Source organism: Carya illinoinensis, chromosome 9 (genome assembly GCF_018687715.1).
Source record: "Carya illinoinensis cultivar Pawnee chromosome 9, C.illinoinensisPawnee_v1, whole genome shotgun sequence".
In the NCBI taxonomy this organism is placed as follows: Eukaryota; Viridiplantae; Streptophyta; class Magnoliopsida; order Fagales; family Juglandaceae; genus Carya; species Carya illinoinensis.
This window is the reverse complement of record NC_056760.1, coordinates 5,063-29,537: the sequence shown is the minus strand read 5'-3', so window position 1 is coordinate 29,537 and position 24,475 is coordinate 5,063. Positions and strand designations below refer to the sequence as shown.

At 39.3% G+C, this 24,475-nt stretch overlaps 2 protein-coding genes across 5 annotated transcripts; both read right to left on the bottom strand.

The window, feature by feature from the left end:
• Positions 1–5,306: 5,306 nt before the first annotated feature.
• On the bottom strand, positions 5,307–7,569 carry LOC122275295 (NAC domain-containing protein 87-like). Of its 2 annotated transcripts, none has more exons than XM_043084297.1 (3): positions 7,015–7,569; positions 6,589–6,869; positions 5,307–6,357 (listed from the first exon to the last, which is right to left on the bottom strand). In XM_043084297.1, the coding sequence occupies exons 1-3, from the start codon at positions 7,199–7,201 to the stop codon at positions 5,629–5,631; spliced, it is 1,197 nt and encodes a 398-aa protein (XP_042940231.1). In that variant the 5' UTR covers positions 7,202–7,569; the 3' UTR covers positions 5,307–5,628. The 2 variants fall into 2 exon arrangements, with proteins under 2 accessions (XP_042940231.1, XP_042940232.1); XM_043084298.1 differs by having other exon boundaries at positions 7,011–7,155.
• Positions 7,570–19,519: 11,950 nt separating this feature from the next.
• LOC122277244 (ricin B-like lectin EULS3) lies at positions 19,520–22,907 on the bottom strand. Of its 3 annotated transcripts, none has more exons than XM_043087180.1 (4): positions 22,308–22,907; positions 22,032–22,154; positions 19,990–20,218; positions 19,520–19,730 (listed from the first exon to the last, which is right to left on the bottom strand). In XM_043087180.1, coding segments are annotated over exons 1-4 (909 nt in total). In that variant the 5' UTR covers positions 22,863–22,907; the 3' UTR covers positions 19,520–19,728. The 3 variants fall into 3 exon arrangements, with proteins under 3 accessions (XP_042943114.1, XP_042943113.1, XP_042943115.1); XM_043087181.1 differs by lacking the exon at positions 19,520–19,730 and adding an exon at positions 20,853–20,912 and having other exon boundaries at positions 20,080–20,218; XM_043087179.1 differs by lacking the exon at positions 19,520–19,730 and having other exon boundaries at positions 19,818–20,218.
• Between the last annotated feature and the right edge of the window lie 1,568 nt (positions 22,908–24,475).

The window sequence follows — 24,475 nt, the reverse complement described above, 5'->3', positions numbered from 1 at the left end:
TGAATGCATAATCAAATTCATAAGTAATTAAAGCATAACTTGACGTACAACATAGCATAATTGACATAACTTAAATTCAAACGTGAACTGAACTTGACTTGACATAAACTTGATCTGAAACTTAACTTATCATAAACTTATTCTGAAACTTGACTTAATATGAAAAATACAGACTCCATAGTTGTTGTGGCCCCATATATTCTACGTGTAAATACATACTCCACAGTTGTTGTGGCCCAATATATTCTACACATCACAATGCAGTTAAATACGTACTCCACAGTTGTTGTGGCTCCATGTACTCTACGTGTAAATACATACTCCATAGTTATTGTGGCCCCATGTATTCTACGTGTAAATACATACTCCACAGTTGTTGTGGCCCCATGTATTCTACATGTCACAATTGCTGTGTCTCACATAGTGTATGCGTTACACTTGCTGTGACCCATACTTCGTGTGCCACAGTTGTTGTGGACCCCACAAAACTGAATGTAACTCAAGATGAAATGTGACTGGAATACGAAAGGACTAAAGTCCTGACGTAACATAACGTGACTTGAACATAACTTGAAATACATGACCAACTTGAGATAGAAACATTTCGTAATATGGCATAACATATAATAGACAACATATTTAACATGACATACTTACAATAGAAAATATTACATGACTTGACATACATGTAATAGATGACATACTTAGCATGACGTACTTGTAATGTACAGCAATACATGACAGAATGTATTATGTAATAGATAAAAACTGATGACGGAATAAATTCTGTATAACAGACAATTACATGATAACTTGACATGACATGACATATATGATAACACACATACATACAATATAGTTCCTTTGCTTAGCACACATACACAATAGACTGCTAATAAGTTGCGCGATAACGAGGAATTGTAATTAGTGATTTTAAAAGTTACCACTAGGTCACTAATAATTTGAAATATGGAAAATACTAACTTAAAAAATAAAATTTTCATTTTACTCTCTACATGTAGGAAAATGACCGTTTTACCCATAACTTAAGGATTTTGCATACTAACTCCAAAAGTCACCAAAATTTACATGAGACATGTAAATTTTATCCTCAACTCAAATATCAACTTAGAAAAATTTAAAACTAATCAAAACTATTAAAACTCCATAGGGCCGAAATTCCTATATGTTATTTCCATTAATTTTTGTTTCTAACTTGTTTTGATTAACCTTTTGATCTATGACTTATAAAGATATGATCTTCAAACCAAACCATCCCATGGTTTAAAAAGATGTCCTAAAACATATATAAGCTTCTAATTCAAGATCACATGGTTAAAAATTAACCAAAATATAAATTTAGCCAAGAACATCTACACTTTGGCTTATCTGAATATCTCTTTGCATAAGATTTCATATCTTTGAAACTAACATCAAATATTTTCAAAATAATAATATAACATATATATAAGATACTTAGGATCCTCTAATAAAATTATCAAAGTCATTGGAATAGGTTTAGACCACCAAAGAGTTAAACTTTCTCAAAACAGAAATTGTTTTTTCTCTTCCAGTTTTTAAGTTTCTAAATCTAAGAAAATCTTTCGTCAAAACCTTTAATCATGCAAAAATCCTCAACCAATAATCATATACACATGTTAACAATACTTCAGAAAAATTTTAGACCAATATCTATCCATTTGCTTGGTCAAAAACTCCAAAGTATAACATATTCTCCAGTTTATCTTCCAGAATGACCTTTTTATAGTTTACACAATATTTGACTAACCAAATAATCTTCAAATGGGACAAATAAGATATTCACGTAAATTAGACTAAAAAAGGAACAACTTATATAAATGAGACTTTATGATAAAATACTTACAAAAGCTTTGAAATGAGAGTGTTTGGTATTTTTTCAATGGAAAGTTTAAAGAAGATAATTTCGTTGGGGGGTGTGGTTGAAGATACTTATGGACGAGATATGGAAGAGATGAGGCTGGAGTGAGAGTTGAGTGTAGGTCTCTCTTACCCGGAGTGAGATTTAAGTGTAGGTCTCTCCTACCCAGAGTGAGAGTTAAGTGTAGGACTCTCTTACCTAATAATATCTACAAAAATCAATTCAAGATATTTTTACCCAATAATATCCAAGAAATTAGTTTAAAATATTTTTATCTAATAATATCCACAAAATTAGCTTAAGATATTTTTATCCAATAATATCCACAGTTTTGAACAGACGTTTCGTCCGAAAATATGAAAAAGAGTTATTGCGCCATAAGATCTTAAATAACCTACCGAGTCTAATGTCACAAACAATAATATATTTAGACACTTCTAACTATCTCTAATAATCAAAAACACACTTCTGATACCATAATGAGTAATAACACTAATTATGTAGTTAGCCTAAAACTTATATGATTAATGGATTCGTGAAAACTTATAGAATCTTCACGAGATTCCTAAAGTCAATAGAAATTTCACAATTGAATTTTTAACGGGCTGTTACAATAACTAGGTGTACCCAGGCCTAAAATTGGTCCTGGGTTTGAAACCTGGATACCCGGTTTGGAACCTGATGAAGAGTCCTACGAAAAAGTATAGGATTCTGATGGGCACATTTGGACTGGATGCATGGTATAAGATCCGATCGGTAGATGCAATTCATTCATGAATAAGATAAGTATTTTTTTTTTACAAAACAAATAAGTTGTTTCTGAATAATTTTGAAGGGATGGAAATAATTTATATGCATGTTCTCTCTCTCTCTCTCTCTCTCTCTAAGCCATTTATATGCAATTACAACTATATAGTGATACTTGGTAGCTTTGGATTATAGAAGTTCGAAAAACTGAAATTTGTTGGGGATCTTATACCGGTACCAGTGTGATGACTTGCGAGTCTATGAAAGAATTTCTTGAACAAAAGAAAACATATGAGAAATCATAAAAATTTATTTTTCTTAAAGAGATCACGAGATTAAGAAATTGATTAACATGTTATTAATTGTCAGCCATGTTGGTCGTAATTAGCACCGTATATTTAATCTATAACTAATGCCCATGCTCCCATTAGTAAAAACAATTAACCGGCCTGCACATTTTATGTTTATGTAAATATTTTATGCCCAATTAGGATTCTCATGTGTGGAGGTATCAAAACCAAGTAAGATCTAAAATAAACAATAGTCTTCGCCGTGGGAAGAGTGCACCTAAAAAATACGTACGGAGCGAGATTAATTAAATGATATATATATATTGACATTATAACGGAAGTTGAATGTGCACAATAAAATGTAGTTCTTCAAGTACAATTATCCATAACTTCGGCAAAATACACCTTAATTTCTTTATTAGCTTAGCATATATATAGTAAATGATTGATTAATTAGAAGTTGATTAGCATCTCTTGAATTGTTAATGTTGAGTTTAGCAGCCCTAATAGTACCGCGATGGCTCAACGTTGAAGCCTGCAACAAAGAAGAAAGATGGGCTTTGGTGAAGTTCGAAATCTCTCCGATGTTAAAGTCAAATAAAGCTTCTGTAAATAATGAAGAGAGACTAAGAGAGTAAAGACGAAAAAGAGTTTAGAGAGCTTCCCCTTGAGTGGGATGGGTGTATTTCAACCTGGCTTAGACTCAGTTGCTGAGGGAGATTGTGGGATGTTAGGTTGTACTTGAGTTAGACCTATCACCAGCACCCCTGCCATGGCAATGTATCAGGTCGAGGTCGTGCAGTCCTACGGTGCCTCAAGCAGCACGTCGTTGTGTGCACAGACTCCCTGACATTCATTAAATGCGACGTGGTCCCTAGCTAGGCTGGTAGTGGCATTCCCTCCTTCATATTCCATTTAATGCGGCGTATCTCTGGCCAGGTGCGCCCATTACTGGACATATCTAGTCGCCTAGGCTCTGAGGTAGGCATTTGTCTCTTCCTTTCTTGCAAGACTCAGTTGATCACTTAGGTCTTAGGTGGTCTCTGTCTTTAAGGATGTAACTGGTCTGGTTTTGAATAAAATTTAGGACCTAACTAGTATGAACCGGTTTTATATTTTTAAGAACCGATTTTGCACTAGTTACTCCCTAAACCGGTTCTTCCGGTTTTACTGGTTCCAGTCTTGTTCAATCTAGTTTTTTAGTTTTAATATATTATATAAGATAATATAGTATATTATAGTATATGATACTATAGTGATATTATAATTGTGTTATAGACTATAGTGATATATTATAATATATAATATAGTGATATATTATAGTATATTATAATATATAGTGATATATCATTAGTATAACTATTAATATGCACTATATAATATTAGTATGACTATTAATACAATAAACTATAATGATATAAGATTTTAAATTTAATATTCTATTAATTAGTAATTTATCATATAATACAAAACTATTTTATATATAATTATATATTATATATAAAAATTATATACAATATAAAAAATTAAAAAATATATATATATTAACCGGTCCGGTCCGGTTTTAGAAAAAGAAAAACCGAAACCGAACCAATTTTGACTGATTTTATGAAAAATAAAATCGGTATCGTACCGAACCAAACTCGGTACCGGACTAAACTCATTGGTTTGGTCCGATTTACCGGTTCACTAGTTTTTTATTTACATCCCTACCTACTCGTGGTGGGCTCTTCAGCCGGGTCGAGCCCGTGCTTGTTTCTCTCTAGATGGGTAGGTGCATTATGGGCTTTGGCGCTTGGGCTTCCTATTTCAAGCCCCTGATGCGATTCTGTTCCTGCCTAATGGGCCCAGGGCCTTCTTGTGTCTTGCAGCTCGATCCTGTCTGACCTGGGCTCTTATCGGGCTCTCTTATTATTAATTTAAATAAAAAAAAAAAAGAGTTATTTTCTTGGACATTTGTCTATAGAGGTTGGGTCATCTCTTTATAGTTTCAATGAAGGGTATGGTTGAATCTCTGTTTAGACAGAGAGTATTGTCTCTTAGACGTTTATTTGTAGAGACTATCAATAATAGTGAAAAACATACGAGTCACAAAAGGAAATAATATACTAGTGGAGCTCCAAATGCATTATTTTAATTTAGTCATGTTTGATATGGAAACATTCCAAAATTTATTCGATTATGGATGTAAGTTTCTTTAATGAATGATAAAGTTTACCTTAAAAAAAAAAATATTACCATTCCAAAGAGTACTAAAAATTTAAAAGAACGAAAGACAGATGCAGGGAGTCCCTAGCAAAATCCATATATGTAACGTACGAACATTGAATCAACAATTCCTACTAGGAAAGAATACACTTAATTGCTTATTGGTGTTCATAAAATCTTTAATTGGTACCTTCTATAAATAAAAAGGCAATCGCAAAAGGTTTGAATATCATGAATCTACGGAGTATATGTTTATATTCAGGGACATTTATTCTGACCAAATATACCTATATATTTGTAGTGACTGATTGGAAACAATGCCATCCTAAGAATTCCACGAGCAAGCAGGCGTTGCATATTCTACCTGACAATAAAAATTGAAAAAAAAAAAACTTTACAAGACTTACCCGTGAGGTTTCATCAATCTTATAAACTAATTAATTTTTGCTATTATATATCTGTGTCAATCTAAAATTTCTTTGTTCAGTAATCCCACAAGCACTCCAAATCTGCAACGGGGCCGACTGCTGGACCCTCGAGGACTTCGTAAGATCTATAATTGCTCCCTACATCTTGCTTTGAGACGACAGATGAAATCTCGGTGTTAATGTCAGTGCTAAGTCCCGTGTCCTGTGAGAGGCTGACCAAGGACTGATTAGATGAGAATTGCTCCACCTTGCACAACCTCTCTACGCCAGATTTTCCATTATCGTTGGCTTCGATTGCTCTTAAAATGCCATGTCCAGCGATTCCATAGCCATAGGCCGTGTCAGTGACCCTTGGGATTGAAGTAGTCTTTCCTTGAAGCAAATAGCCAGGATTTGGATTTGCCTGAAAGGAGAAAGGAGGATTTGGTCCCGCCGAAATTTGTGGATATAAAACGGGGTTAATTGTTGGGTGATTGAAACTAGCTTGGTAAGTAGTGACGGGGTTGTAATTATTGGAGGCTGGTAGCTGGAAGATCTTCTGGTCAAGGTGTTTTAGCTGCATAAGACGGTTCTCCCTCATTGAGAAGTATGAGGGGGTTCCCTCGACGTTGTTGTCACCATGCCTTTCGGTGTTGGAAAATGAGGGAATATCCATGAGGGGCGGGAGTGAAGAACAATCCACGAGATCATCTCCAAAAGAGTTCATCCTTATGAGGGCATCTGTTACCGATGCCTTTTTTATCCCCGTGTTCTTGTGGAAAACTCTGCATACAACCCATTCATCCTGCAATCAAAGTGGCACCAAATTCTCCGAGTTTAGATTCCTCACAGTTTACCCAGTAAGAAGCAAAAGTTAATACAAGGGGCCGCTTAAAAAAAGCCTCAACGAACACATAGGACTCCTAGTCGAAGAGATGAAGATGAAAAAGTACTTATAATAAAATCTGTTCAGTTGCAAAAGTAAAAGAAACATGAGAAAAAGAGAAGAATATATTGTAAGGCATAAACACCTTACCTTTGCAGCCTTGGGGAGGTTGTAGTATGCCGATTTGCCTTCCAGTCTGTACTCATGCATGACCCAGTTGGTCTTCTCTCCTTTTGGAGCCCTCCCTCTATAGAACACAAGGGTCTTCTTCATTCCAACAAGGCAACCTTTCCCTCTGTATACCTCTTTATCCTTTCCAGTGGCCTTCCAATATCCAGATTCCGTTGCTCGATTTGTTCGCATGCCTGTTGGATACTTCCTATCTCTCTGGCAGAAGAAGTACCATTCTTTCTCTCCCATCTTCGCTTTTTCTGAATGATATATGTTGGGACTGATTAGAAAATCCAAAAACAAAATTGACAAGGAACCGCGTGGACGACGGACGTGCTTTTAAAAATTATGAAAGAGGCAGATATAAATCATAAATAGATAAAAAAAAAAAAGAAATAAACTTACTTGGTAAATCCCAGGGTTCGCACTTATTCAGATCAGCTTCTCCGATAGCACTTGCACCGAAGTTGCTATTCACCACCTTCTCTGTAAGATAATGAGTTATAATCTCCTCATCCGTGGGGTGAAATCGAAATCCCGGAGGCAAATCGATGAGGTCCTCTCCTTTGTTTACCACTATTACCTCTTCCATGAATATGCTACTTTATTTCTGTAGTATTGAAGTGGTACAAACCAATCTCAGTATTCTCAACCTCCTCAAGATTTGAATATATCACAGGCCTAAATATTACAAACCAGCATATACGGAACAAAGGCTGATAAAAATTAATGAAAGAATACAAACAGAAAATATGAAAACCGAGGAGATCAAAGAAGTAGAAGAGTATATATATATATATATATATAATTTCTAAATGAGAAGGAGGATTGAAAGAGAGAAGTTAAAAAAAGTAAAGCAAAGAGAAAAGGGCAAGCTTAAATAGAGGAGCTTCTTCAACAGTCCATATTCTTAAGATCCGTGGAGCGTAAGACACTGCCAAGGAAGCCTTGTCGAGGGCTCAATCGTTTTGTTTGTTTGTATATTTTATTCGAGTGTCCTATCTTGGTGGTTTCTTAGCTATCTGCTTGTTTGAAAAGAAACGAGAAAGGAAAAAAGGAAAAGAGAAAAAAAAATGGTACAAAGGGAGCTTTCTATGCGCGTAGGAGGCTACGAGCCTAGGAGGGACCCATGTTTCAAGCACCCGTTCACATAAAAGTACTAACTTTATCCGCTACCTTAAACCTAACTTCAAAGAATTTCATTTAATCTGTCGCGCGCGTATATATATATATAAGCTATATCTTTTAGAACATCACTGTTCAAAGCCTGGAAAAATTTCTTAATTAGATCTGGTCGTTGGAATGGCTGAGAAAAATATGGACTTTCTTTTAAAAGGTGGTAATTTTCTTTTAAGATTTTTCATACATATGCAATCTCATCGTAAATAATGTAATAGGGTGGATTTGGATAGTGGAATGAGATGAGAAGATTTTAGATGAAAGTTAAAAATTGAATAAAATATTATTAAGATATTATTTTTTAATATTATTATTTTAGAATTAAATTTTTTTATTATATTTTATATATAAAATTAAAAAATTATAATAATGAAATGAGATAAAATATTTTTTTTTTAACCGTACTTTCATTTCTTTTTTAACATGATTCACGTCTCATGTACTTGGCGATCGAATTTTACGCTCTTTAACATCATAAAAAGACGAGGCATTTACAATAAGATCTCATAACTTCGTCATGCATGATTTTTACCGTTTCACTGAAGATTGTGAAAAAAAAAAAAAAAAAGTAGGAAATTTGTATTGCATTCCACGCAGCTCGAGATTTTGGAAGTAATACAGAAATGCTACCTACAACCGACATATACAACCTTTGTGTAATCAGCTGACACAACTAAGTCCCACCTTATCACTTTCTTCCTCTATCTTTCTCTCTCCTTTCATTTTTCCGTCTGTCAATGAAAAACTTAGAAACTTAATTTAGTGCTTCTCTCTTACGAGATGGACCGCTTCATCACAATGTTCTGGCGACCTCAACCCTCTCAAACAGCCCTCTCTCTCTCTCTTTCTCTCTCTCTTAAATTTTTTTTTTGAGTTTTGCTACATATTTGCGCACTAATCTGTGTACTAATACTGATTAATTCATACTTAAAATTTAAATTAATACTATTTTCAATAAAATCTACTTTTTGACCAATCACGTCACATTAGTGCACAGATCAATACACAATTATGCTTACAACTATATATATATATATATATTTTTTTTATACTCAATTAGTAGTCCATTACTCATGAGAAAAATCGCCTGAATAACATCAATTCCAGACGTGAAAACCACATTTCCTTCCAATTAATCAACCAAGGCGAGAAACCAACTATAAGAAACGATTAGAACTATATAAAAAAAAAAAAAAAATGAAATCCTGATGTTTCATTGAAATCTGGGGGCCATTTTGGGTTCCTTCAGTTCATGCTCTTTTTCTCCCTTGTGAAAAAGTTATCAACACTCTGTGAACCATAAAGAAAAAAACGTCTGGGTTTTGCCTTCCAATGCTACCCGTGGAAAAAAGGTCTTAGCCAAGAAAAAGAAAAAAACGAAGGAACTGTAGCACATTTTTCACTAAGTTCTATTTCAAGGCTCAAGCAATAAACTCTTAGAAATTAGAAAGTTGGTATAGGAGAAAAGCTTTCGGCCATTTTACTCCTTTTTTCAATCCCTGGTTGGGTAGAATTGACTAGCATAGAATCTAAGCCTTTTTGGTCTCGAGGCATGCATCTAGCTTGACTTGAAATGTGAGAAGAATGGGGGGTTCCAGAGTCGGAAACACCCATGCCTGGAAACTCGTTATGGTCTGGGAAGCAAGAGTCAACGAGAGTGTGAGAAGTAAGAGGAGCCGAGAACTGAAGGACTGCAAGGAAGACGATGAAAATGAGGAAGAAGATGAAGAGGAGGTGGGGGGCCTAAGGGCAGAGCGGAGACCCAGGCTGCAAGGGGAGAGTTCAGTGCACATAAAGCGATATAAACGACACCGTTTCTTACACGTGGACAATGTTTATCCCGACGGTTCCTCAGCCATATGTATTTTGCATTTTTGTTCTGAATTTAGAAAACATCTTTGCTAAATGTACCCGGCTTTGGGTACCTTTGAGAGAATCGCACATCAATCGATATATATATATATATATATATATATATATTTAAAAAATAAAAATACAAACAGAGGGAAACACAAATGAAACCAGTAAAAGAAGGGAAAGGATACAGTGCTGTCTGGGAGAGAGATAGAGAGCACCGACAGTTTCAGAGCTTTAATCTATTCACTTTATCGAAATCTTTTTTGGGTATGAGCATTTTTTATTTTGGGAAGAACAGATCTATTAACATTACTTTTTCATTTTAAGAGGTCTAGATGCTTTCTAAATCTATTATTTTAGAAGTCAGATTTCTTGCCTTTAGCGACATTTTTTGTGCGTCAGGTGCAACATTTTCATTTGGGCTTTGTGCTTTGAAGGATAATGCATTGATAGGCAGCTTGGATGTTATTTATTTTAGATTTTTTCTTGAGGTATGCTATGTTTCCATGATGAACTTTAACTATATGTTGTTTGCATAATATCATACTTTCAATGCCTAGAAACGGTGTTCCCGAGCCTTTTATCATTTATATTAACAAAAGTAACCGAAATTATTCTATTTCTAGAGCTAGAGGTGCTCGGTACCTTACCCAGAGAGAAAACCAAAACAGAAACACTATTCAATAGAGCACTCAGACTGTGATGGCGTTCGACACCTAGAGAGAAAGAGACAAGCGATGGAGAGAAAATGGAAGGAACATAGAAAAGTGGACAAGGCGTAAGGGTAAAGGTTCGGCATGGTTTATTAAGAAAATCACAGTGAATTTGGGTGGCACTTTTCTTTGGCTGCTCTGTTTCGGGGATAAAAAAACAGGGTCACTTGTATCGGTGGAAGGAGCAGCACGTTGATTAGGCTGTTTTCATGGTGTTTCCAATGGAAGATCAAATGGAGAGGGAGAGAATGATCGAGAGTGAGCACGGTTTTCGTGGGTAGACGAACCTGTTTTCATGGGTAGAAGATGAAAAGACGAATTTGTTTTTGGGGTAGATGAAGGCAGAAGCAGCTGTGTTTTTGTGAGTAGACCAAGGGAGAAGCAGAGTCTTCGACGAAGGGAAGGGAAGGGAAGGGAAAGAATAGCTCGATGATTTTGGTCATTTGGTGTATATGAAACGCTGCGTTTCATTTATATAGGGGACAGATACACGGGAGTTTCCCCTGCCGGGTGCAAATAGACTTTTTGTTTAGAAAATAATAGGAGATCAACAATGGTGATCCTTTTTTATCTGCACTCTATTTTTTTAACTTAATAATTAAGAAAGAGATTTAAGGAAGACATTATGGGTGAATTTGTGTTATTTTATTTTTTAAAAAATGCTTAAAGATATTTAAAAAATTTTAAAAAAATATATTTTATATTACCGGTACAACGTTGGAAGTGGAACCATTCTCGATCCCCTATTATTGTCATTTTCAGCTGGCTAGCATGCTTAACAAACCTTGACAATTGTTGTAGCCTTCTATATTTCCTTTTTACCGATGATAGATAAATCAGTTTTTATTTAGGGAAAAAAATGAGAGGATGGCTAAAGAAAGGGAGCATTTTAATTCATCGTTCGAGAAAAAACTGCTGTATTGCAACATGAAAGTACAAAACATTTGGAGTTATTAATTCATTGCAAGATGCTATCAAATATATGCATTCTCATCGCATATAATAGTGGATTAGAAAAAGGGGTTTGTCATTGTCATCGGGTAATTTTATTCCTTTATTTTAGCTACACGAGAATGCAAGGGACGAGACCCAGAAGGACTATTTTTGAGGCTACGTTAGCAGCTTCCATGAAATTTCGATGAAATTCTAAAATAAATGTAGTTGAACGGCATTAGGCGGAAACAGCTATGACAGTGGCCTTTCGGTCCTTCCTGACTAAATAAGCCATTAGTTGTTCCATTGAATTCTAGCGGCGTAGCATAAAGAGTCCATTTAGAAGGTTTCAAGTGGCTTAAGATCTAAAAGGGAAGGAGAGAGAAAAAAAAAAAGGCTTAAAATTAAGGACTGTGCCGGCTTAGGGACAAGGTCTTTCTTTTAATTGCTATATAATTGACTAACCATAAATTAGTTTAATAAATCAATTTTTTATGTGGTTATTTAAAAAAGCTAGGATAGCTGGGTTCAACCAAAATATATAAACGTCGTAGCCCTTTGTTTACAGCTAAGGCGCTGTAATTTTAAATTCTATCCTTCATTAAAAAAAAGTCTTTAAATTAATGATTGATATGATTTGCATTTTAAATTTGAGGCTAGGCAATTCATTAACGAAGTGTTTGACATTCTCAGTTGGATGCTTCCGAGATGAGCTGGACAACGATTGCGTAAACTGAAGCCCCTTCACAAGCCCGACTGCTCAGAATATGCTTACGCGCTCGCACCTCTGTGGCCAAGTATCTGGCCCCACCTCATCGTTTGCTTTCATATATATTTTTTAACTAATTTTCTATTCTTTCTATGATAAAAAATAAAAAGAGTAGGACGTGAGATACGGAATGAATCTCGCTGGGTAATATAATTGAATAATGAAACAGTAGATTGAATAATAATTGAAATGTTCGAGATTAACGCGTACGTGGGCCACCACCATAACAATAACAGGTCATGACTTATCAGCAATGGGACTAGAAACCTTGAGAAGGAGTTCTGAGCTTGATCAGCCCCCCGCAATTCTCTCTCTCTCTCTCTCTCTCTCTCTCTGAAATGTTGACTTTTGCAAAACGAAACTGCAAAGCAAACGCCAAAGCCACAAAGGCGCACATCCCAGTTGCTGATGATGTCTGACGGATTACCACACCTCACGTTAGGCCCTCGATCTCTCTAGCGATCCCGATATCATATATGTCATCATGGGTTGGCTCACGAAACTTATGACCATTTATACGTCACGTGTCGGAGCATATACGTACCTCAATATACAAGAATCCAAGCCATCGATCCGATCTGAGGACGGCGATGCCGCTTAACCAGACTAATATAAATATGCATGCATAAGAGTAAGAATGCGTTCATATTCGGATATACAGCCAGGAGAATCAGCAGCTCCTTTTTTTTTTTTTTTTTTTGAAACAAACTCAGCAACTCATTACACATGGATCATTGGCAATCATACTCTTTAAGTTAATATTCTACTTAATAAATTAACGGTAGAACCGAGTGGGCACCACTGGCTATTATTGCAAATAGTAGACATGCAAAAATAGAATTAGCAACATACGCAGCTGTAGGCCCGAATATTATTTTACGGGTTGAGACAGTTAGTTGAGAAAGAGATGCAACTTTCTCAGGAAACAGATGCCACCTAAGTTAGCTTTGACTAGAAAAGATTTCTAATTCGAGTTGTGAGGGGGAAGAGGCCTCGGGCCCAATAGTTTTGGGCCATAGGGAGCAAGAAGGTCTCTGGCTCATCAAATGGGAAGTAGGGCAGGACACGGAAGCCCAAGGCGGGGGACTTGAGCCGCACCTATGGTACACCTTCCAATGTAAGGAGGCCCTGTGCCCAGTTTGGTCAGAAAGCCCACCCCGGGCAACGATCACCCAGGGTCTTGGTGGAGGATCGAGCCCTGCAAGAAGGTACACGACAGGAAACTGGCACAGAGTACCGGGGGCTAAAGTGTCCTGTTGTGGACGCTTTAGGCCAAGGACTCACCACATTTAATGCGTGTCAGGAGACCCGAACATGCTACAATGTGCAGCCTGCCCAGTGGGACGACAAGACCTCGGCCTGACACTTCGTTGTAGTAGCAGGGTGGAAACAGGTCTAACCCAAGCACGACTTGACACCCCACGATCTCTCTCGGCAATTGAGCTAAAGTCGGGTATAAATACCCCGATCCCACCCATGGGGAGGTTTGATTTTCTTTCTCCTTATTCACTCTCTCAGCTTTCTCTATCACTAGATTTCCTACTAACTTTGGCATCGGAGGGTTCCCAGATCACACCGAAAATCACTCTCATCCCCTTACATAGGTTTCTCGGGTTTGGTCTCTATGGAACTACCCAAGCTGTAAAACACGATATCAATAGTGGCGCTAGCTATGGGAAATTTTCCATAAAAAGCATGTACTTTGCATGCCGAGCAACATGGTCCTAAAAAATACTGAGAGAGGAAAATCGGAATGAAGCAATGGAGGTGAGACTTACTGAAATGGAAGAAATGTTGAAGAAACTCATAGAGGAAACATGAACGCTCCACCAAGAGAATGCTACCCTGAGAAGGACCAACAAAGAATTGGTTGATGGGGGAGAACCCAGCAGAAACTAGCATGGTGACTCACGACATGACCCACTCAGTGCCGCGATAGATGAAGAAAGACGCAAGATGCACCTCGAGCTTTGGGATATAGGGGATAAATATGTGGAGATAGCTAAGCAGATGGGAACCCCGTCCACTGTCGACCAACTGCTCGTCAGTATTGATATGCCGTACAGTGCAAAAGTCATAGTGGTACCCCTCCCCCCAAGTTCAAAGCCCCTCAGATGGAAATATAAGAAGGATCTAAGGACCCAGTAGAACACCTGGAAACATTCAAAACTTATATGACCTTGCAAGGCTTCCGGGATAGATTGTTTGTTAGGCCTTTGCCTTGACCTTGAAGGGAGTCGCACGGACCTGGTTCGGGTCTTTGCCACCTATGACCATAGGGAGTTTTGACTAGCTAGCCAGCAGGTTCTTGTCCTGATTCAACCAGGAGCGCATGACCACGGACGACCAAGATGAGAAGATTACTTTGGCATCCCTATTGAGGGGAATCTGGCCACGTAACCCATTCATGGTAGAAATTGCACGAAGGACCCCCACCACCCTAAGGGAGTTCATGGACCAAGCTGATGGGTTCATCAACGCTAAAGACACCCTCGAGGCCCCAACAGCTTCGCATTGGACTAAGATGGAGACAACAGGGCAAAGAGCGAGCCACGATTGCGAAAGGGGTAGAAAAGGAGTGCCAGACGCATGCATCGGCTTTCCCATGCAGTGGGCTCCATGCCCATTCAAGTCTAGCGGTGGAAGGGGATCGCAAACCGAGCCCACGGAGGGGATTGGGCCAAGCTAGGGAGAGTGGCCAGTATTGTGAATACCACATGACAAGTTGACATAGCTCCAAGAATTGCTACGCCTTGAAGAGAAGATGGGAGGAAGGCTAATGGGACCAGAGACGTCGGTCGGAGGACCATCCAGATCGGCACCAAGGTGATCGTCAAGGCGCCTAGAGGGGTATGAGCCTCGGGAGGTAGGGAGCAAGGAGGGAGATTCGATGAAGCCCGCGCCGTAGAAGCCACCTTGGGATAGATGCACCAATCCGAGAGATCTATACAATCGTTGGGGGATACGAGGGAGAAGGAACCACGTCATTGGCCATAAGGGTGCATGCTCAGAAGGCGCACTACAAGGAAGTGTTCACTAATGGGAGGGCCTACTTTGATGCCCATAAAAGATCCGAAAATACCATGATAACATTTGGCGAGAAGGACGAAGAAGGCATCCTTCGCCCCCACGACGATGCCCTAGTAATAACCATGCAGGTTGCGAACTTTACAACTAGAAGGATCCTGGTAGACAATGGGAGTTCGACAGACATCCTATTATGGGAAGCTTTTGTAAGGATGAGGATTAGCCCCGACCGACTGCGACAAGCCCTCATGCCACTAAAAGGATTCACAGGTGACATTGTTCAACTAATGGGGGTCGTCACGCTGCCATCATTGCTGATTTCTTGTTTGTAAAGGCACCCTCCTCGTACAACGCGATATTGAGGCGCCCTACCTTGACTAGTTTGAGGGTGGTAACCTTCACCTATCTCCTCAAAATGAAGTTCCCAACTAATTTGGGTGTGGGAGAAGTTTGCGACAATAGGTCTTGGCCCGGGAGTGCTACGTGAAGGAGCTTAGGCATGAGGTCAAGGTAGTTGCGGCGGTCGGGGATAAGAAAGCCCTTTGACAGGCCAAACCTAATGAGCCATTGGAACTGGTCTCGATTGATAAACAGGGTCCGAGTGGATAGTACAAATCGGCACCTAGCTGGACTCAGAATTGAGGCAAGCTTTGAAATGCCTTCTTATCAAGCACCAGTATGTGTTTGCTTGGATAGATGAGGAAATGCCTGGAATAGACTAGTCCATCATCGAACATCGACTCTACATTGACCTAGTGGCTCGAAAAGTCAAACAAAAAGGACAGATTTTTAGTGCTGAGAAGTATGCAACGATAGCTAAAAAGGTAGACTGTCTCCTGGTAGTGGAGTTCATCTAGGAGGCCCACTATCCAGAATGGCTTTCCAACGTGATCCTAGTAAAAAAGGCCAATAGAAAGTGACGGATGTGTGTCGATTTCATCAACCTGAATAAAACTTGCCTAAAGGATAGCTTCCTCGTGCCATGTATCGACCTCATTGTGGATTCCATGGCAGGATATCCCCTCCTTAGCTTTATGGATGCTTATTCCACCAGATCAAGATGAGGCCAGATGAAGAAGAGAAGACAGTGTTAGTCACGGACTGAGGGCTTTCCTACTACAAAGCCATGCCTTTCGACCTCAAGAACACTGGCGCCACTTACTAGCACCTGGTCAATCGGATGTTCAAGCTACAAATCGACTGGAACATGGAAGTGTATGTGGACGACCTGCTAGTGAAGAGTAAGGAGCTCGAGCGGCATCTGGCAAATCTATGTGAAGGTTTCTTCGTCCTTTGGCTGCATTAGATGAAGCTCAATCCTTTGAATAGCATATTCAGGATAGAGTTGGGAAAGTTCTTGGGGTTCATGTTCTTCGATAGAGGGATCGAGGCGAACCCCAAAAACGTTGAAGTAGTAGTTGGGATCCCCCCCCCCCCCCCGGGCGGGAACCTCCATGAAGTATAGAGGTTGGCCGGCTGGGTATCAGCCTTGAACCACTTCATATCTCGGTCCATTGATCGATGTCTCCCCTTTTTCAGTGTCCTAAGGAAGGATTAGGAATGGGACATGACCTGTGAAGAAACCAGATGAGGACCTGATAGTGTACCTAGCTGTATCCCCACATGTTGAGTCAGCGGTACTGGTTTGGGAAAAGGATGAAGGGTTGCAACCCGTCTACTACACGAGTCGAGCCTTCCGTGGAGCCGAGGTTAGGTATCCGCAGATTGAGATATTAGTGTTCGCATTGGTTGTTGCCACGAGGAGGTTAAGACCCTACTTCCAAGCCCACTCGGTGAAAGTACTTACTAATCTTCCCCTCAAGAAGGTCTTACAAAAGCCAGATACCTCGGGTTGGCTCGCTAAGTGGGTTATTGAGCTCAACGAGTTCAACATCGAATTAGGCCCTGAGCCACCATCAAAAGGAAAGTGTTGGCAAACTTTGTTGTAGAATTCACCAACTTCCCTGAGGAGGTCCCGATCACGGCTCAAGGTAAGCCCTAGTAGGTATACGACCGTCTTGTCGAGCTGGAGGGGGTGTGGGAATGCACATAGTGACGAAACATGAGGAGGAGCATAACTACGCGGTCAAGCTTGCCCTCAGACCAACCAACAATGACGCCAAATACGAGGCGTGCTCTTGGCTGGGATGACAGTAGCTCGGTTGTTGGGAGCTAAGGAGGTGGAAGTGAGGGCCAACTCTCAAGTGGTCGTTAGCTAGGAGTTGGGACAGTTCACCACGAAAGAAGAAAGATTGAAAATATACCTCTAGCTTGTCTACAATTAGCGAGTCAACTTCCATTACTTCCACATCCAATAGGTCTCGAGGGGATAGAATTAGAAGGCAGACTGGTTGGCAAAATACGCATCACGACAAGAAGAGCTCCCTCTATTGGAACAAACCATGGTCAGAACAATTGACACCCTATCCATTAGAGTCGAGTAGCTCGTTACTGCCCTAACATCCTCTGAATGGGTAGCAGACATCACGAAATTCCTATAGGAGAGCAAGTTGCCCAACGATGTAGAGTAGGCACGAAAGGTCAAAAACAAAGCGGCCCAGCTCACCTTGCTGGAAGGGGTCCTGTACAAGAGAAACTTCTCCAAACCTTTCCTTAGATGGCTATCACCAGACGTGGTGCAGTATGTGCTACCAAGATTCATGAGGGAGTTTGCTGGAACCACATAGGAAGAAGGGCACTGGCCACAAAGGTAACCCGAGTTGGGTACCACTGGCCCCACTTCCTTAAGGATGCCAAAAAATTTGCAAGGAAATGCTCAAAGTGTTAAGAGCATGGGCTAGTATCGTATTGCCCCCAGATGATCACTGCCCCGATGGCCTTTTGCCTAGTGGGTCTTGGATTTGATTGGCCCGTTCTTGGCGGCGAGAGGAGAAGCCAAGTTCGTGATGGTGGCGGTTGACTACTTCACAAAGTAGGTCAAAGCAGAGGCCTTCGCAACTATCACGTCCCGGACCATCGCAAAATTCCTATGGAGGTCGGTAGTATGCAGGTTCGACATACCTCAAATCTTTGTATCAGACAACAGAAAATAGTTCGACTGTTCACACTCCAGTGTATGGTGCGCAGAGCTTGAGATCAAAGTAAAGTACTACTTGTCGGGACACCCACAGGCTAATGGCCAAGCCGAGGCGACCAACAAAACTCTCATTTCCACTCTAAAAAAGAAGCTTGGGACACACAAAGAAGCATAGGCCGAGGAACTCCCGGGTGTGCTAAGGGCATATCGAACGACTGTCTGAACTCCCACTGGGGAGACACCCTTCGTCCTCACTTACAAGAGCAAAGTTGTAATTCCCGTAGAAGTCGGCATGCCCATGTTCCGCATGCAGCACTTCAACCCAGGTGCCAACAACGAGAGGTAGGCAGAAGAGCTGGATCTCCTAAAAGAGAGGGAAGAGAAGGCAATATGGATGGCGAGCAAGAAGTAAAAGGCAGAACAATATTTCAACAAATGGGTTAGACCGCACTCCTTCAGAGTAGGTGATTTGCTACTGAAACAAACAGGGATAACTACCCACAAAGAAGGGAAGCTGGGACTGCGATGAGAAGGTCCGTATGTGGCAACGAGTAACCAACATGGCTCCTATCGTTTCAAGAGCAACGAGGGGGTTGAGCTCCCCCGCCCACGGAATGTTGAGCACTTGAAGAAATACTTTATGTAAGGGCATGGAGCAATATCTTCTATGTAAACTGTAAATTTATGAATGCAAATGTGTGAATGTTTGTCCCGAATACTTTTGCCCAAGTTTGGAACCAAAGTTGAGTCCTTAGACTCTCTACGAGGTAAGGCCAATCTCTAAGATCCGCTGACCCTCTGCTCGACAAAGTCGAGTTTCTAGACCCGCCACAAAATTGAGTCTTTAGACTTGTTGCGGGGTAAGGCTAAGTCTTTGAGACTCACCGACGTCCCGTCCAACAAAGTCGAGTCCCTAAACTAGTTACGAAGTCAAGTCCCTAGATTCTCTACGGAGTAAGGCTAAGTTTTTAAGACTCGCCGACCCTCAGTCCAACAAAACCGAGTCCTTAGACTTGTCAAGAAGTCGACTCCCTAGACTCGCAGAGGGGTAAGGCTAAATCTTCGAGACTCGCCGACCTCCCGTCCAACAAAGTCGAGTCCCTAGACTACCATGAAGTTGAGTCCCTAGACATGTTGCAAAGTGAGGCCAATTCTCCAAAACTCACCGACCCCTCGTTTAATAAATTTGAGTCCCTAGACTCGCTGCGGGGTAAGTTCAAGTGAGAGTAACTTTGTAATTCAGAATAGAGGAACTCCTCCACACCAAATTCATCTATCCATACACACAACAAATCAATTCGGTTTACCATCAATTTATGTTTTCTTACTTCATCAAATCAAAAATTGGAAATGGAAATGTTAATTTACACATTTCCAAACCCTCGCTCAAAAGTATGGCCTGATAAGGATATCATGATATCAAATATAACTTAGGAATACAAAGTAACTGCAATTGTAATTGAAACTTATTACATAAAGATTTTCACATATAATGATCATTGCAACGCTAACACATTAACAAACACGACAAGCAGAATCTCTCATCTCATTTTTGTTAAATACAATATAGCAATAAAGCATGGCAACAAAGCACTGCACATAAATCCTGCATTTGGCATCAAAGAAAAAATATCAAGGGAAAAAAACAAAAGAAAGAACAAGAGAATAAAGATTTCATAGCCGGTGAGACACATAAAGCAAAAAGCCGATTCCATTCAACTTATGGGGCAAGCCTCTTGTTAATAGAGTAACTTGACTTCATACAGATTCAATAAAGATAAGAGAAACCAGACAAGCTTCACAAGAAGGAAGAAAACACAACAGGAATGAATATAATTTCCTCACATTTTATGCGAAAAACTTACAATAGGGTATGATCTTCCAATTCTGGTTATCCCCTTTGTTCCATTGCCACAGTACTATAGTAGTGCCATTGTGCACACCTCCAGATTTCTTATCACCATGAAAGGCATCCACATTAAGATGAATGTTATTAACCATTCTTATAGCTCGGAAACCATTGCCTAAGTCCTTGCTCTCAGTCCATAGGATGGACTCGTCAAGAGCATCAGCATTATAAGGTATCAGCTGCACCTGCAATCGAATTAGAACCAATGTTTATTGAGTGATGACCGGATCTCAACTATGACCCATGCTCATACTGCAGCGAGAGGGAGTTAGACTCCTTGGATTACTAACTCTAACACGGCATAAATGTCAATGTGCACTTAATGAATAAAATGAAAACAATGTCATTGTGCACTTAAATGTCCCAAATGGTGTTGAGAACAATCCTACAGGCCAAGAAAGCTATAGACTCAAGTTAATACTTAGGAGAGGATTTTTAGTAAGTGCTAGAAGCATACCAGAGTGTTTTGTTTGGAGAATTTTAAATCTCGGTGTCATGATGGAAATTATATGCAACTTTTTATCCTTAACGGACCATGTTCAGCAACAACTATGTTCTTTCTAGATGGAAAACAGCTCTAAAAGGGTCCTCACAAGAGCTCTTAGAATCATTAAAAAAGATCACTAGATCATCAGCGTACGGTAAATGAGTAACCTCAGGACAACCCCTTGGCCCCTTATACCCTCTGATCTTTCCTGAATTAAATGCGTGGACCAGCAACCTACGCTTTGTTAATAAAAGTAAACGAGCAACCTACTGAATGCCTATTTTTGCTAAAATGAACAAATATAGAAATGGAGGATCTCCTTTCCTCATTACCTTAATTGTCTATGTCCTCATATGGCAAGGCAGACGTCCTGTTATTATACAGTGGCCCATCTGTGCCAAATGCAATATTTGAAGCTTGAATCACCAATTAATTTTTGTCATTCAAACCAAATCAAAGTTACAAGATTCAATTACTTTTTGTCATCCGTACTGAATGAATTTGAGGGAAAATTTATGAATAGGGTCCATATTTGAGCCCTTATAAAGCAAGTGCATGAGCATGCCAGATCAAGAGAATACATCTAAACTATCTAATTCGGGATGGGATAGACAGGGGCATTAGGCTAATTTTGTTTCTGCATTTCTCTCATATGGTTTGTCCAACTGGCCAACCACAGAGTAGAAAGCACGCTTGTCAATTGACCATTATACAAACATGGGCGTGTGGGTGGTTTGGGATGAGAGCCCCTTCTTTTCTGGTTAAAAAATAAACCTCAATCAGCTGTCGAAGGGGATTTTACGATGAGCAGCATCTAGAACCTGTGTGATGATTGGAAGCATAAAAGATGAAAAAGGGCTAATATCTATTCCGTTTATAGGTACACGAATTGAAAGCAACCAAAAATCTGTTGACCCTGAACGCGATTAAAATTTTTGTATGACCGTATATATAAAATATAAAAACAAAGGTGAGACTTAAACAACTACTTTCAACGGTTGTCAATAACAATATCTGAGAAGAAGGGATATATGAGACATGAGAGACTAGAAGATATTGAACTGTATCCTAGAAGCATAGTATCTGCAATTGTGGGAAAGTAGGCAAATCCTTAGGCTGAGAGAGAACCAATAAGCTGTCAGTATCTGAAGAAGAAACAACATTGAAACATACCAAATTGGCCTATATAAGACAATGTAGCCCTGAATTTTCAGACCCAAATAAAATCACTTTATCAATTTATCCCAAAAACTTCCCAAAAATCGATTTTGAATACAAGAAACGGGAGGTGCAGTTTTCTTGATACTCAGCATCTGCAGTTTTCTTTAGGATCATAAAAAGCGTTGCGTTTCTTTTACTAGTTGTTGTAGCCGACTTTGACATTTCATTAGTTCCAAATTGAGGTAGACGAAGTATGTGAAATGAATAGCATTTGGGGAATCATAACCCAAATATGTCAGCAAAAGAACTAGGATCACAATTGCTCTAACTATAACAGAACTATATCTTACAGGATGAGTGGCTCCAGTGGAGTGCTTGATGGCCTGACCAGTGGCTTTGTTAACCAAAGCAAAGCAGGGAAACCCATCTTCATCCTTCACTCTTGTGCTGTACTTCTCATCTTTATACCAGTGCTGAAACCGATCAAAATTGGCACAAATTAAACAAAAAACAGAGGAGAATAATTAGAGATCAACATAGTAGTAAAACAGCAAGATCAAAACAAATTAAATATTACCGTACAATTACAATGAAGTAAACAGAGAGAGATCAAGAGTGAGACAAACCTGGAAGTCATCGGATGGATTAGATGGAGCAAGAATGACATGGCCATCTCGGATGGTGAGAGAGTAATTGGGGTCAGCCTTGGAAAAGACCTTGAAAGCACGTTTGTTGGAGAGGTCAGAGGTAGGAGGCTGATGGGTTTGATGGTGAAGGAAGGAGGGGAAGTGTGGACGATAGTTGTGATGGGGCTCAGTTTGAGTCTCAGATCGGTCCACCTCATGACTGAGATGCTCCACGTAAGTGGTGGAATAAGTAGGAGGTGGACGTGGAGGAGGCGATTCTGAAGGAAAAGCAGAGTAACCACTAAAGTCTTGGGAAGGGGGTGGGGGTGGTTGCCCGTGGGAGCTGTGATAGGTGTGAGTGAGATGAGGCGGCCGTTCATCTTCTCCGAAATAAGATTGTGGTGGAGGTCGTGGTGGTGGGGGGTTGCCAAAGCCAGGCGAAACGGTTATTCCGGGATGTGGGTAATTCTGCTCTATTTGGTCATCGACAGGATAATCAACATCTCTCCGTCGGTGGTGCTGGGTGTGAGCGTGATGCGCAAATGGGAACTCCATTATCTGATCTGATCCGTTTCTTATCGAGTGCCAAGAGTTTCTTATCTGATTTGGTTAGTTATTATATTCTTTTTATTCTATTTTTATTAGAATTATAAGAATTCTATTATTCTAAATAATGAAAGAAAGTCGTTTCCTTGAATCTCTAAATATTCTTTTCCATTATTTCAATGTTCAATAATCCCTAATAATCATATTCATTTTTATATTCATAATCTAACAATTTATAATATAATAATTCTTAAATATATATAGATGACAAAATCTCATATGTAAATAAAAATTCTATATGTACAATCCATAATAATCTCATATCTATAATATAATAATATCAAAATATAACAAAATAACATATAAGAAAATCACATGATCATATGCATATAATAAAATATGTAACCCAATAGATCTATATGCATATTAGCAGCCCAACGCCCTACAAAATAACCCTATCTCTAACAAAATAACAGTCCAATAGCCCTATCAACATCCCAACAATCACTTAAAAATAGATGACTGTATTTATTTTAAGACATGGAGTGATCACAAGGACAAATATATAACAAAATTCTGAATATGAGAAATTCACATGATGACAAACATATAACAAAAAAAAAGCCCTACATGTGGCAATAGTTGATGTCCAAAATAATAGCCCAACAGAACAAAAGCCAATATTTGTACAATCCAACAATCCAAAACAATAAAAAGCCACAAAATAGCATAGGTAATAGTTGCTGCCCAGCCACATGTATTTCAATCACATGTGGCTGCCCAGCTACTAAAACCAATTGTAAACTGTTTAATTATAATATAGTTCATCAAAATAGGTTGAGATAAAGATGGCTACATATCTTCAAAATCAAAAGATGGAGATGTAGATGAAAATCGCATCCGTGATTCTTCGAAAATCTCTTTTTGAATATTCAAGAAATACTCTTACTACATTCTATTCATGCCAGCAAGATCTAACTTCATTATCTCCATACCGATCTTCCTTTTCTCTATATTATTCTTCCTCTTTTTCTCCACTAGTAATTCAGTCCTCTCAGAATTACTCTTGTTAATCTCTTGCCTTCTCTCAGAAATGTATATGGCTTTATCATTTCTCATGCCATTTAAGGTCTAAGCAAATTAAGTATCGTAAGTTTCTCCAACCTTCCTGTTTCTCTCTCTCTCTCTCTCTCTCTCTCTCTCTCTCTCAACTTCTTGCCTGGAGGTCTCTCAGAAATGACCTCTACATTGTAATCTTAAGTGTCGTCTCCTAGTGGGAGTCGAGACCGTAATAGCAGGGCGTTTTTCATGTGGTTTCCTTCTCGTTGACAATATGGAAACATGCTGCTGCCATTTTGGTCGGGTCTCAATATACACCAACAATATTCCATGTTGTATGTGGCTTTCTCAGTCTCTCTATACATGATCTTGGCTCTTTTAATCTAAATATGCGAATATAGTGAGAATGTGATAATGGAATTTCAGTAAAAAATTTGGAACCAAATGTAGTTAGAAACTCATACCTTGTCCTGCTCTGTTGCTTCACTTGGATACAATGATTCTACTTGAGTCACAACAGTATAAAACTTATTTGTGCATTTTTGGATCATTGACTATCAATT